Genomic DNA, 16,011 nt, shown 5'->3' on the forward strand with positions numbered 1-16,011 from the left:
ATAATGATTTATATAATTGGGATTTATAAAACAATTCTTACGTTGCATATTATATAGTCTACAGGAATCCGACAAAAAACTAAATGCGGAGGGGATATGACAACAAACAAAATGCACGAAAAACGATAATAAAACTTTTGTAAAACTTTTGCTACTGCGTATACATTGGTTTTCTAAAACACGCAACATACCGTGTCCACATTGATGCAAGTATGGAACGAACAAGACGTCTTTTAAATTTAAATAGGTAATACCTGTACCTAATATTATAATTTATTATGTTCTAGCGAATAGAGTCGGTGCCCGCGATATATCGATTTTCGGGAAATCTCCACCATCACGTACCTATACAGTTCATAATATTATAACGGCATCATAATACGACGTGCAGATAGGTATAACAATATAATGTATTATATGCATGTAACGCATGTGATGATTTTTTTTTTTATCATTATTTTACAACGTTTCATGGATTATCGATCGAATCGGATGATATGTATATATAATATATATATATATATATATATATTTTCTATCGACGTTTTATTATTAATGTCATCGCAAACAAAACATTATATTATATCCGTCCGTGACAAAACAGCCGTGACCTACGTGATTCGTGTATATTTATTATATATGTATAGTATTTTTTTTTTCCACCGAATTTCGTTCATCGGCTCCGCGCCGACGGCTGATTGGAATTTCGGAAAACCGCGTGCGCACCGCGGCAAGTAGGACGGGCAGAGAAAACAATAACAAACACGAGTAGACACGAACTCGGCGACAACGCACACGGCCGGACGGTTCATAAATATATTGCAAATTAGTTTTTACCGAGACAAAACCCATTTACTGTGATATTATTTTATGGCCACAGTTGTTGTACCTACCTACGGCCTATACAAATGGTGGTGGCGATGGTGCCACAGCTGCAACATCAGCAGCAGTATAGTGATACGCACAAGCCGTTGACTTCAGAGGAGAATGGGTGTACGGGTTTTCGGTTTTTGCCACCATTGCATTTCGGTCATAGTGGGTGTATGCACCTCTTCTACCTACTCACACATAAGAATATAATATCTATAATTTATATGATAATAATGATGATGATAAGACTTTTGGTCCGAGAGTCCGGTATTAGCGACCGGTCACGTATCACCTCCGGTTCTAGGTCGGTCCTAATATATACATATATAACCCGCCTAGCTAGCTCTATATATATATAGCAGCAGCAGCTAGCACCCGCGCTGACCGTCCCGCGAAGAGAAAGAGAGAGGAACCGTGTCACACGAAACACAAAAATAATAAATAATACAATAATAATACAAAAACGGCGCACACTTAAACGAGCGCAGGCACGCACGATTTGTGTGACCTCGATCTGGATTTACACTCCGGGTATAGATCGGGCGTAGGTACTACACGTCCCATAGATACCGGTGAAATTCGATCGGTAACTACTGGAAGAGAATTGTTGCGAATTTTTATTTTTTATTTTATTTTTTGTTTTTCATAACGCCAACGCACTCGGGGGGTCATAAAGCCACGGCCCCGGTCGATCTATATTATTACTTAGGCACATAATACCGGCCGTATTACACACTGTACTTATATAGTATTATTGTGTGGTTGCTGCCAGTACGGCTTCACGACCGTCACCGTAGAGTGTGGAAAAAAAAGTACAATAATAACATAATATTATAATGACGATGGCGCTCCGCAAAGACAATGCTGATAAATTGGCGAACGACTATAATGTTATTATATATTATATATATACGAGTGAGTGGTGATGGCGTACAATATAATATATAGATACCCATTAGAGCTACTGCAATAATAAACGCATATACCTACGTACTATATGTGATCGTATTATATATTGTGTTAAATTAACTCACCATAATGTGGTCCAATCGAAAACGGAGAGAAGTGAAAAAACATACTTAACGCGTGTCGAAACCATTAGCCACTAATGGTCGTTATAGTTGTAACAATATAATAAGTCACTACTGCAGCGACACATAATATATCTATATTCTATAATATTATAATGTATATTAAACTCTGCAGTGGCGGCGATGGTTCTGTCTTCTGTGTAACTGTGTGTATAATATTATAACACTGATATTATACGGTCCCATTTGTCATAAAAATGTTTATAATATGAGCCTAAAGCAGCGTCTACACATCACACATGTCGCGTGTAGTTTTTGTTGCACGGAACTGGTGTGAGGACACGTGGTTTTCTAATATTAGACGAAACTATATAATAAGTTTATATACGTCGTGTATGTCTTTTAGCTAGGGTGCGACCGGGCCTGATTTCACGACTATTTTCGAGTTTTCGTATAAAATGTGTACACGTTCAGAGTTCAGCTACATAAAAATTTAAATGTCTTGATCACCCATAACCACTGTGCGCATACAGTTGAGGTCGAAGTGTTACATAAATAAACTGTTACCACCCATGTTTTCTTTATGCTATGATGAATACATTATTAAACATACACTAGGTACTTATATCCAAGTATATGATATATATAATACATTATATGTACGCAACGTGTATAATATTGTATGCATGTAATATAGTGATCTGACTAACTATTTCAAGAGACGAATGCCAGATACCTATTAGCCGTGTAACGCGCTTGCTGTTTAAAATGCCAGCACAGAGTGTCCTACAATAGTATAAGATTGATTTTACGTATTATATTATGTTGTATGGAAATTCCTACATTTCGATAATATAGATGCATAGTGTACAACATTGTACCTACATGATGTACACAAATTTTATATTATACAATATTTACTTACCACAGTCGTAAGGCATGTGTACATTAAACTCAAAGGGCTCGAAGTGAACACCATACGTTTCTATAGCGACATTAATATTATTATAGGTACGTCGTTCAATACCTAACAATATTGTTTTTATGTCCCACGAAAGGGCTGCAGAAAAAAAGACAAAAAAAATAATGTCACACGCGTATCTATTGTTGTTACTATAATATATATTGTATATGTATACACATTAATACGCATTATCGTGAACTTTAATTTGAACCGTATACTCCACCTCGTTAAAATGTCAAGTGTGTAAAATAAATGTTAATCTTTTTCAGACCATGAAAACCACCGAATAAAATTTTCGAAACAAATCCACATTACATTAAAGCCAGTCCCACCAAAACATTACGATCCGCTGCAAACGAAAACCACAATCGGTCATGATTTTAAAAAATTTCAACGTGACGTTAAATAATTTCAACGCTGGTGTGTATAAAACGTGTTCCCTGTTTTGACATTAACAATATAAATATTATACATCTATATAAGAATATATGAACTCCAAATGCGTCAGCGAATTTGTGCGGTAAAAAAAACTATCAATCGACCATCATCACCCCGACCGTTTGGTTGCGGTTAAATTTATCATTGCGTTTATAGTTTATGTTTTATGTATACAAATAGCCTTCTATTTAAACCAATTATATTCGACTTAAAATGAAAAACACCCCCTGTCCTGCACGTAGCGGTGTATTTAGGATGGAAAACATAATCTTAGCGCTGTACTACCCCGTGTTACTCCGAGCGGAAATTTCATCAAAAATATACGCCATTTAATTACCAGAAACTTAAAATGGCGCCTGTTGGTATACTGTGGAGAGAAATCGGTGTTTTTCCGAGGGATGCACAGTAGATCTTCGAGCATACAATATTTTCATTATTTTAAGAAATTTAACTAAAAAATCTATACTTACTACGAACATCTAGATGTATACATTATAGGTGCAGTTTACTAACTATAATACTATTTTGACTAGTATTTTCTGCTACTTGACTGTTTATATTTATAGATTCAATACATTTGATTAAATCGGCTATACCTACCATTATGTGGTTAAAACTGTAATATCTTAATGTGCTTAGACTGTTAACTAAAACCAAATTAGGTATTTACTCAATAGGCTTAAAAAGATTATCCGATTGCAAAATTAGATGATCTTCCAATTACCTACTGAACCTTCAAACAATTTACAGGCCAAGGAGTGCGATTAATGTCTATTGTCTAGAAAAAATATTGCCAAAATAACTTGTAATAAGTTAAAATATAGGTATCCGCTAGGGTACTAATGAACAGTTTGAGGCGATTGTCCTTGCTCCTGTGGAGTCTTATAAGGTAAATCCACATAATTCGAGAGAACTTTGAAAATTATAAAACTAAAAATAGAAGTATTTCGCTTTTATAAGATCCAAAACATATACTCAAAAAATGTTCAGCTTAAAGTTAATCCCGATCGAGGCTATATCATTCGTCAGTAAAGACAGTGAACAATAATACTATTTTCAAACTCACCTGTGTCTCTCAGGTTTCCAGTAAATGTATTAATCCACATTTGAAAGCGCGATGATAACACAAACAATATTAATTATCCAAGATATATTATAGTTATATCGTATCGATTGAGAATATCGATAACTGGGTGAAAATTAATTTTTCTAAAAAAAAAAAACAACAATAACCAAAACAAAACAAAACCAACGAAAATTAAATTGCAAACAAAACGATCATTTAACCACTCGGTAAGTATTTGTCGTATCCCGAATAAATTTGACGTTTTGTTCTTATAACGACTAAAGCGATATATATATATATAAATTAAAAACCAAACTATGTTTCGGGCACAACTATGATCACGACCGACATCGGCAACAAAACGAACGACACGGGCACGAGAGAATAGCGAACTGACTGCTATGGTACCGTCGAAGGACTTGGCGGGCGCGGCTTACTATCGGCGACGGTGGCGGCGACGGCTACGACGGCCGTTCGTCTGGGGGAACACGCGGCGGCCGAACCGGCGGTTTTCTTTCATCCAAGCGGATATAGAGGGATATAGGAAAAAACATAAATGCTCGTATAAACCAAAATACAATATAATAATATAATATTGTATCGTTATTATTATTATAACGCTATGATATTGATAGATCTAACCTGCAAGTACCTATATATAGTACCTATAATCTCTCTCTCTTTGAATATATGTATATTATATATATATATATATATATATATAATGGTAATAATATGTACAAGTATAACAATGTCGTATTCGGTTATGATTGATCAATCTGATTATTATTTTTTTACTGTATTCTCTTTACATCTCTCTATGCCCGCAATATTATAGGTATACACGCGCGTCCTACCTATTTGCTTGTTGGACCAAAACATCACTAGCGTGGTACGATTTATATTGAATTATCGTCCTTATTCTGGGAACGACGTCGAACACAGGCGACGACAACGATGACAAAAAATAATTTCTTGATTTTTTTTAATTTACTTTTTACTTCCCGATAACACAACGACAATCGTATAATACACGTGTAGTAAGTAGCTATATTAATTATATATTTTACATATCCACTAGACCTATATTATAAATTAAGTAGGTTACTATATTATATTGTACTCATATTTATTTATTATTATTTTTTTGTGTTTCGTGTAGTCCATCTTTAAAACATTTATAAGCCACGATAACTATAATATTATGTGCCAAATGGCAATGTGAGTAGAGTTGGTAATAAATAGTAACGATTAGAGTAATAATAATGATCAATGAGTAGCTATAGGAGCTCGTCGTACGGATTTAATTTATGATGGTTTTCGTTGAGGTTTTTGGAGATAATCACTGAATGAGATTGACTGCAAATCGATAAGCAGTTATAAAAGTGTACAAAAAAAAATAAAAAAAAAAAATAGTGAAACAATTAGGAACTTGAGATGAATATAATAATAAGCTCTACCTACCTATTTACTCATATATTTTCATGTTAAGGAATTTAATTTATGTTATCTATTTATAGATAAATTTAAGTATCTAACATAATATTTAATTGTTCTTTCAGTAGGTGTTATTATTGTTTGTGCTGAGTGTTAATACACGGACTTCAACATTAGGATTATTATACTTGTTGGAGTGGTACAAACTTAATTCTCATGTATTTAATTCCTAATAGGTTAGTTAACATTAAAAATACCGGGGTTTAGAGTTGAAAATATGTTCTGAAATTTTTGTTTATGGGCCGCTTCACATATAATATGCTTGTCTTAATCATTGTTGTAGAAACATGACATTGTTCACTTATGGTACCTATATAATATACTATAATTTTTAAATAATACTAGTTAATACAAATCATATCTTATGTCACGCTGTTTTTATAGGTACATGAAATCTATTTTTCAACCATTTTCATACCAATCACATAATAGCATATTATATTATAAAAAGGTAATTAATAATTTTGTTTAACTAGTGATCCCAGGAGCGCTGGACCAAGGCTATTAAGTTTCTGAAGGGGCCATAATATTATATTAAATTCTGAAATTTAATTTATAAAACGATCCTATAAAAAATATCAATACAGATTGTACACATCATAATATCATATAAGACGTATTTTGGCTTACGCTCACATATTAATAATTGACTATAATATTATAATAGTATTTAATTACTATATTCTCATATAAAATAATACCACGTTAAAGTTATAGAACTCTTCACTCGGCTCCATCTGAGTCTCAGAAGGTTCTAAACAGGATTGACTGCAATTTATGAAGCCATCTCTTTATCCATCAATCATTCTCTTCTTAGATTGGAGTATGTAGCTAGCTTGGGCTACTCGTTCGATTCTCTCTCTCCGTTGAATGCGTTCAACCTAATCTATAACCTTTTCACAATTGTCACGTACTTTTTTCCTTTTCTCCTCCTTTAGAATGTCCTTAGTTGTGCCAATGAAAACCATTCTGGATTTGAACTCCTATAATGTACTCTTCGCTGTAATCCCTGTTAAAACACACATGAGTACCTACTCAGTCTTCTGAAACTGGTTATTGATATAGTGTCAATCCTAGTTCGGTTCTGTGTTCGATTATACTTCTGGTAATGGAGAGCTAGAACAGTATATGTTCGATCGGTGTTATCCTGGTGGTTACCAGATGTGTGTCTGTCATATTCCTAATTCAATGAAGATAGTGCCAGCTATCCATTTAATGTTTATATTCAGTTGATGACTGTTAAGTGGAAGCTAGTAACGATAATAAAGATCCGTAAATTTATGTGTTTAATGTATGGTAGCCACCTTTTTCACTAAATTCTATTGGGGGGGGGGGGGGGGATTTTTATTTGTCCCATCTGCACTTCAAGTAACTGATAGGCGATAGCGGATTCCTTGCTGCTTTATTTTGTCATTGTCAGTGGCTTTTTCCAATAGGTTGCTTACTTAGTTTTTAGATACCTACCTGCAATCTGCATACATGTTTAGTACCAAATATACATATACCTGCATTGGCTGCATTAAAATATGATTCATAAAGTCATAGTATAAAATATGACGTGATTTAACTGTTTTAATAATATTTTTAAATTACCTAATGATAGTTTTAGTAAAGGATAGTTCTAATAAATCTAAATGCACGGATTTACGTATTATAATCTAATTTCACCTACCTACCTATATTTCTATATTTTTGTTTATTCATATTGTATAATAAGCCCGATAAGATATAACTATAATTTATTAATTTAGTGGATAAAAAATGAAGAGAGTAAAATAAAATAATACTTGTATCAAACATAATACATTTGTGTGCTTGTATATTTAGACATTAGACATACTATAATAAGGTACCTACGTGCGTGTACCGTAAATTCGGTTCCTTTCGATGCATAATTCTACATTATGTAAATTATAGAAAATCAACTGCGTTCTATTGTCAAAACTAACCTCGCCATAAAAATTAAATATATACACGTACGTATAATTCTGGAGCACATACATAAAAATCAAATGTACACACAAAAGAATTCTTAGCTTAAATTGAATACTTCTAGAGTAAAGAGTTAGAAAAATACATAATTTATAACATACATTATATTATATAAAGTATAAATGTATAGGTAGTCAATAGTGAACGTTAAATGGATACAGACAGGTGCTTGTATATAAGTATACATATATTATAGAGGTTTTGACTTGTAAAATAATTATAGTTTCAAGTATATTCTTGACACAAATTTCGTGACTAGGTATTGTAAAGTCTGAGGTTGTGCTATAATCGGAATTCATAACTTTAATAGGTAAGTATATTAACAAGTTGAAATTAATTTTTCACCCGTTTTTTTAAATTAAATAAGTTTAAATTATTTTAATTAAACATAATATTACCTTCTAGATAAAATGACTTTATATATTATAAATATGATTAACTCGATCTTCTTCACCGTTTGGAACAATAATAGGAAAGGTGACTGCAGCATCATAATAACATTGCGTGTGCATAATTATTTGATTAATTTCAATTAAATTCTAATATGAGAAAAGTAATAGTTTGTTTCAAGGTGTAATATCTTAATCTTAAATCTATATCTTGTAATTATTATTTTTATAATTTATTCGAACGTATGAGTAATATCAATAATTTAATTGAAATTGTGTGTAAGAACAAATTTATTCATACACCTATATTCTATAACTATACTTATACCTACGTAACAAAATTAAAACTCATTCGAATAACCATATAGTTATTGTTTGTATTAATTTGCAAAATAATAAGCTATTTTAATCAGTATAGTAAACATAATATATGACTATATAAAATTAAAACGTTAGCAGTTTTCTCCTTTCTTGTGCATACATGTTTACAATTGTATACGTCCATGTTAGGTTACGAAATATAATATATATTCATATACTCGTATATAATGTTAATGTTATAATGTCATATATATATATATATATATCGAATAATATAAGTATAATATAAGTATAAAATCGTAATTTGACTAAACATTAGGCTTAAATAAATTATTTTAATACCTAAATAAAACCTACATATGTATATACCTAAATATAGTATGGTAGGTATTCATTATTATAGGTACTACATAAAATTAATTCGAAATTAATCATATTTTGTATGGTTCTTTATATCTATAGGTACGCACTTCCTTGGTTTTTCTTTATATTCTGCAGCTGATCACTGGCTCACGTCGATTCATCCAAAGATAAGACTTATAAGTTATAGATTAGTTCTACATATTCATCGTAATCCATTGATAGTTTGATGATTTACAACCAAAGAGATTAAAATCGATAGTTTGAAAGTTCCAAATCTTTCTGAGCGACTCAGTGTTTTTATTATAGAAACCAAAAATTCTTTAGATAACCCATGGAATGGTCTATAATCGTACATGACAAATTTCAAAAAAAATTGTTCTGTATTACTTCATAGTAATAAAATCTAAAATAGAAATTGTGCGGAAATAAATCTTTAACGTAATGAATTCGAATGCAGTCAGCATATAGGTATTTATAACATTAAAAAAAAAATATTGATCTATATCAATATATAGGGCTTGCAAAAAAATGCCATGTTTAATTAAGAATATTAAAAAAATACAGGTTATGATAATATTATTTGATTTAAAATTGTTATCATTAAAATGCGAATGGTTATTACTGTTAGTTTCTTTCCAAACATTTAAATTGATCATTTATAACGTAATATTCAATTTAAATCAAAACAAAATTATGTTAATAATATGCTGATATATGTATGTGAAATTGCTGTTAAATCATCGTAATACAATTTATTGTTTGGGAGTACCTATGGACTGTCCCACTGTGGTAAAATATCCATTATAAGTTTATGGTGTATAGAGTACCTATAGATTACATGAACAAAATATTATAGTAGGCGTAAAGGGAGAGTTACTTCATTTTTTTCTGACGTGTTCTTTCGAATAATAATTTTTGGAGCAGTATAAAAATCAAGGAGGTCCTTGAAGAACATATTTGTATTATAAACTATCAAATTGAACATAGAAATGTATATTGTGTCATAAAAATATCCAGTTTCATAATTTTTCAAATTAAAATCATGGATTATCCATGATGGATATATTAATTATCTAATTTAAAAAACAAAATATACATACAGACAAAACATAACATAACATTCAATTCATCACCAAAGACAACCTTATCAACAAAATATAGTTTTCAATATAAATCAAATTGTAAATCTATTTAAACAAATATTGTAATTTTCAATATTGTAATTTACTTTTCCTTTTTTTTTCTTTTTTGTCTTGTTAAACTTAAACTTAAATGTTGGCTAATAACCTTTGTAGTTGAAGCCTGTAAACCTTAAATAAAAAAAAAAAAAAAAAAAAAACATAACATTCATACTTTTTTCACTCCACTCATGAGATAAATCTTTATTTTCTTCATGCCCGATGAAATGAATTACTCATGAATCTATGTAATATTGTCTTTAATTAATAATGTGTTCTACGCTTTATTGGGAAGCCCAATAAAGTTACAATTTATGAGGTTTACGTATATTATTAAATTATTACACGATTATCAAAAAATAAAAATAAAATAAAATAATATTTAACTAATGAATTAGAGATTATTTTTGATAACGTATTTTACTTTCAAACGTGTAGTTAAATTTTTAAGAGTTAAAATACTAGGAACCTTATTATTAGAAAAAAACATTTAGCATTTACGTAATATACGTTGCTAATTGCTTTGTTTATAGAGTCGATCATCGATCTTTTAATAACTTTATTGAATATAATTTATTTTACTGAGAGTTATATAAATTAATTAATATAGACTTCTGCACGTATATCGATGAAAAAAATATATTGTACCTTCAACACTATGCAATGTGTGCAATATACATTACATACAAACATAATAAAATAGTATATTATTATATAATAATGGAAAAAAATACTTGGGTAATATATTATATTCTTTTTGATAAAAGGAAATCGAGTGAAAGTACAGTTTGTATTTAATGTATATAATAATATAAATCAAGTACTCAATGAGCCTTTTCTAATTTAGTTTTTTTTCGGTAGGTACCTGCATTTAGTACATGGATATTGCCTTTAGCTTTAATTAAATTCCATAACAAAAAAAAAAAAAAAAAAAAAACAGACCTTAGAAATTCCATACTTATGTGCTTTAAATTTACAAAACTAATAAAAATGTTAAATAAGATTTATTAAAAATGAATTAAATTCTATTTAATATAATTATTAGAATGAGTATCCTCCAATTCTATAAATAATGTTTGAAAGCTTATTGTTCCTATGATATTCCCATAATAAAATTAATATAATATACAACATATTTTATCACGATTTATAAAAAAGCAACACAATTAATTGCAGATAAGATATTATCATAATTTTTGAGAATTATTTCTGAGGCATAAAGAGAAAAATGAAGTATCTAAGTATAAATATAAATATATAAATATATAAATATCTAAGTGTAGGTAGGTAATATGAAACATTAATTCTTATGGTGATTTATTTTATTTTTAAATTAAACAATTATAAATAATTTTTTTATTTATAGAAAATAAATTTAAATCATACTCTTTTGAAAATCAGGAAGGTAAAAAAATGTTGAACCCTGAAAGTACATAATAATATCAACTCTTCAAACAAAAAAAAAAAAAAACCACACATCATGGTAAAATCAATACATTCATCGCTCCGCTCAGAATCTAAAAATCTAGGCCTCTGAATTATATAGTTAGGAAAATATCAATAAGATCGTGATGATTGATGAATGAAATATATTACATCAGGGAAAAACCTCAAAATGCGTCATCAGCTTATGTTTATTTAGATTTTAGACACGTACAAATGCCAAAAGGAAATATACTTCCAAATTAGTTTTTAATTTTATAGTGACACTTATTTTTTTAATTTTTGATAACTGATTATATTTACATATACTTAAATACTTAATTATAAGATATTATGATAGGTATGAAACTAGGAACCCTCAGGAACTACGATTTAAGATAAAATATAAACTATAGACTGTAGTAATATAGTATACTATCTTAAATCGTGGTAGGACCGTAGGACGTATTTACTACTTAGATCAAACACTTTGGAAGGAACCATACCATGCCCACCTCGACCATGTAAACAATCTGAAGCACACAATATTATGTATAAGCGAGAAGTCTCTGACATTGATGTATGGTGTGCACATAATTATTCGATACCTCGTGCGTTTTTTCAAAATAATAATTAAATACTGTTATTTTATATACATTTATTTGTGGCAATAAATCAAATAAACTTTGGAAATCAAATTTTTAATTAAGAGAGAAGTCCCAGCATAGGCATCAATAGATTAATAAAATAACAATAATTGCGAAAATTATACAATGAATAATGTATTATTAAAAACAGTAAATAAATATATACCTATATATATGTATAATGTGTGTGTGTATTTTATTTTAAATATAATATAACAATAGTCAGAATTTAATTTTTATTTTGATAAAAACATGTAAGGTATTTAGGTATCTAATGTTAATTAGTCTTTGACAACTAAATATGTGACGATTTGCTTCGCGCATGCGCACATGGCACATCGAACATCAATGTCAGAGATTTGTTGCTTATTTTACATTATTACAGGGGTAGCCGCAACCATAGAACAGTAACGCAACGAAGCTCACAAGCCGCATGCAGTCGCAGTGAGTTTCGTGTGGCTCTTGACACCAAGCTTAGAGTAAAATTAATCCATATGATATAAAAAAACCTTTCTCAAAAGTAAAATCCCATTTTTTAATATGTACCTTCCTGAACAATAATGATCTGTGTAGTGTAAAAAATGAATGTTCCTTTATTTGTTATAAAATTAAAAATGTGTTTTTATTTTATAAACATACTTACTTTTCTTAACAATGTGACTCATTTCCAAATATCTTCAAAAATGTGTGGCTCCTAAAATTAAGGTTATTAGTGGCCACTCCTGTTATATTATATACTTTAATATAGGTATCTGTAAATGGCTCTATCCATAGTATATGATCTAAGGGTAGGTACATGAAGAACATTGTATCAAAATTTCAAGATTTTTTCATGACTGACAAAAAAATTTGTACCCATATAACTTGGTAAAAATAACACAATTTCAAATAGCATAACTACGTAGTTCAATAAAAAAATCAGACAACTTTATTACACTGTCACTTGAAAGTTTATGTACAACTCTTGGGTAAACAATTAAGGGTTATTCAAAAATCAGTGTTTCATAAAATATTCAGTTGGTTCATAACTGTTCGACGATTCTAAATTACTAAAAAATGAATTATGAAATTCAAATAATAACCTCCTCAAATCATAAATGAGAAAAAAATGAAAATAAGTATTCTGGTCAAAATTATGTTAAAAACTAATCATAGCATAATATTTATACCTTATTATGTTCATTAATCATTATTAATAAAAAAACGAATGATGGAAAATGAGTATAACATATTTTTCAATTAAAACTTTAAAAATAAGAGTGCATGAATAATAATTTTACTTTTTAAATCTAACAAGTTGTAACTTTACTCTGATATTTTTTTTATTTAAGAAACTTGGCGAGAACCATTAGTTTCGAAAATTTTATTAAAATAAACTAGTGAATAATATACAATATCTACTAAATTAGATAAACATTATTTTTTTTTTAAATTTAAATTATAAAACCAGCCTGGTTGAATAAATCAAGTGTGGATAAAATAAGAGATTGAGAATTGCAGGAAAGGATAGATTAAGAATTGGCTGGAATATTTAGAGAATTAATTAAGGAGAGAACTCTGATATTAATATACCAAAACTCATTTACATTATTTGAAAAGGATATTAAGAGAATGTGATACAATAATATCCACATGTGTTGTCTCCGTTTTACAAGTGCGTAACATACCAAATTTTACGTTCAGCAGATCACGCTTAGCTTCGTTAGTTTAGAAATTAGAGTGAATTGACCTGTCATAAAATTTAAAGGTAAGAATATAATTAAGATGACCTCATGGGCTTATTACTATGTATTATAACTCGCTTCAAAATTAAAATATAGTAAAAAGCACTTAAGGTCATCTAAATAATAATCTTACCTTTAAATTTTGTAACAGGTCAATTCAATCTAATTTTTAAACTAATGGAGCTAAAGATGATCTGCAAAGCATAATGCTTGCTATGTAACGCGCTTGTAAGACGGAGACAACACATACGAGTATCATGTCCTCTTAAGAGACTTATGAGTAACAAATAAATAATAATCATTCAAAATTGATTTCAATTTTTAGTTTTTAATAGACATAATTTAGGATATAATAAATTATATTTATATTATTAATTTATAAAGTTATAAAAACTAAGGAATTGTATTAAAAGTAATAATTTTTAGGTAAAATCTTGAATAATAAAAGATAAATTTAATCTTCTGTACAGTCTACGACAACAGGGGCTTCATCGTCATCCTCTTCATCTAATCCATGGAATTCCCAACCAAACTTTTGCAGTAAAAATCTCTTTATTTGAATTGTACCATCTTTAAGATCATCTTCTAGTATAAAATCACAAATTTCTAATGTTCTAAATAATTCTTTCAAACCATTATAAATAACATTATTATTTTCAACAATATCGACCAAAAAGCCTTCAGGTATTGTTTCTAGTTGATGACGCACTGCTATAAAAAACTTTGCAAAAAAGTTTTGATCTTGAGAAATTGCATCCTTACTCATACAAAATAATTGAAATAGCTTCTTCCAGCGCTCAAAAGACTCATAACTTAAACCAAGAAGAAAACAAATATAGGAAAATTGTAGTTCAGCCAATAAATCTATTTTACTGAAAAAAAAAAACAAAACATATTGTACTTAATTAATAATGCAGTTAATAATATTAAAATAATAGCTATAAAAATATGGTAATAACTTATTATGTTTTTCAGCCATGTTATTGAGTATGTATGTAGTATCAAGTGAATATTTAGTGATTTCTGAAAGTGATGAACCAGGTGGATAATGACATTCTGGAGGTTCAGTAAATCTAAAATCATATTAATAATAATACACATAACTTATATTTTAATTTATAATGTAACATTAAAAAACTAACATAATAACAAAATGTAACTCACCTTATTTTATTTTCTTCTTTCGGTACTAATTTGGGCAAATTTTCATATCCAACATCTGTTTCACTTCTAATAGGACCCCATTTTCTTCTTCTTTTTGTGTTTTCTTTAACTGATGTAGGAAATAACTCCATTGCCGAACAAATTAATTTTGTTTCAGGGCATAACCTGTTAATTAAATTTTCTAAAACAAAAAAATAAATGACAGGTAACAAAAGATTTATTGTTACATAGATTTATAGTTAAACATACCAGTGAGTAGTGAAGACAAACCATTCCATTTTGGTAGTTCTTCATATGGATATGGTCCCAAACAGTCATCAAAATATAAGATATTTGTTTTGTATTGCACTATTTCTAATCTGGGTACATCTACCAAAATTTCATTGCTTGTATCCCACTTTTTTACAAGACATTCACCTTTTTTAAAACCATGAAAAAAACCACAACGTGGAGCTGTATTACCATATTTATCGGTGGCACTGTTAAAATAATACTGTTGTTAAAAACCTATAATCTACACATTACAAACATGTTTAAATATTAAACTCTAGTCAATAATAAAAAAATGTATCTACATTACCTGTAGTATACAAAATGTATACCAGGAGGTATCATTTTGATTCCTTTGAATTTATCACCAGTAGCCCAGGACATCATATCGATGCCAAATTCCATGCCTGATGGTATGTCGAGAAAAAACGCTGTAGCACCGTTCAGATATAGTTTCATGGCCTCGTCTTGATCCATGTCCTAGATATAATTCAATTAAATATTATAAAAGGGACGATAACGATAAAAAACAAAAAATTTGGTACACTTTTTGTACCTAATTAATAAATATTATACATCATAAATTGAAATTTTAAAGATTCAAAAATCTAGATATGGTAATGGTAGACAAGTGATAACCATATTGACAAAATTGATAATACTATCAAAAAAAAT

The 16,011-nt window shown here is 29.3% G+C and overlaps 2 protein-coding genes across 2 annotated transcripts in view; both read right to left on the reverse strand.

Moving 5' to 3' along the window:
- The window catches only part of LOC107162465 (uncharacterized), a 62,499-nt gene extending 57,729 nt beyond the window's left edge, over window positions 1–4,770 (reverse strand). Inside the window, exon 1 of the mRNA XM_089219737.1 lies at window positions 4,370–4,770. The gene's annotated coding sequence lies outside the window, so the exon portion shown is untranslated. The remainder of the gene's footprint in view (window positions 1–4,369) is intronic.
- Window positions 4,771–14,210: 9,440 nt separating this feature from the next.
- On the reverse strand, window positions 14,211–15,954 carry LOC107162473 (protein AAR2 homolog). The gene is made up of 5 exons (XM_015509398.2): window positions 15,647–15,954; window positions 15,316–15,545; window positions 15,067–15,247; window positions 14,862–14,975; window positions 14,211–14,774 (listed from the first exon to the last, which is right to left on the reverse strand). Exons 1-5 carry the CDS (start codon window positions 15,811–15,813, stop codon window positions 14,357–14,359), a joined length of 1,110 nt encoding a protein of 369 aa, XP_015364884.2. The 5' UTR covers window positions 15,814–15,954; the 3' UTR covers window positions 14,211–14,356.
- Between the last annotated feature and the right edge of the window lie 57 nt (window positions 15,955–16,011).

Source organism: Diuraphis noxia, unplaced genomic scaffold (assembly GCF_037042655.1).
Source record: "Diuraphis noxia isolate RWA-SAM2 unplaced genomic scaffold, SU_Dnox_SAM2 contig0002, whole genome shotgun sequence".
In the NCBI taxonomy this organism is placed as follows: domain Eukaryota; kingdom Metazoa; phylum Arthropoda; class Insecta; order Hemiptera; family Aphididae; genus Diuraphis; species Diuraphis noxia.

Coding starts and splice junctions, on each gene's coding strand:
- LOC107162473 (XM_015509398.2), bottom strand. CDS start 15,813: ATGGATCAAGACGAGGCCATGAAACTATATCTGAACGGTGCTACAGCG. Junction 14,976..15,066: donor AAAGAAGAAAATAAAATAAG/GTGAGTTACATT, acceptor ATATGATTTTAG/ATTTACTGAACCTCCAGAAT. Junction 14,775..14,861: donor ATGGCTGAAAAACATAATAA/GTTATTACCATA, acceptor TTTTTTTTTCAG/TAAAATAGATTTATTGGCTG.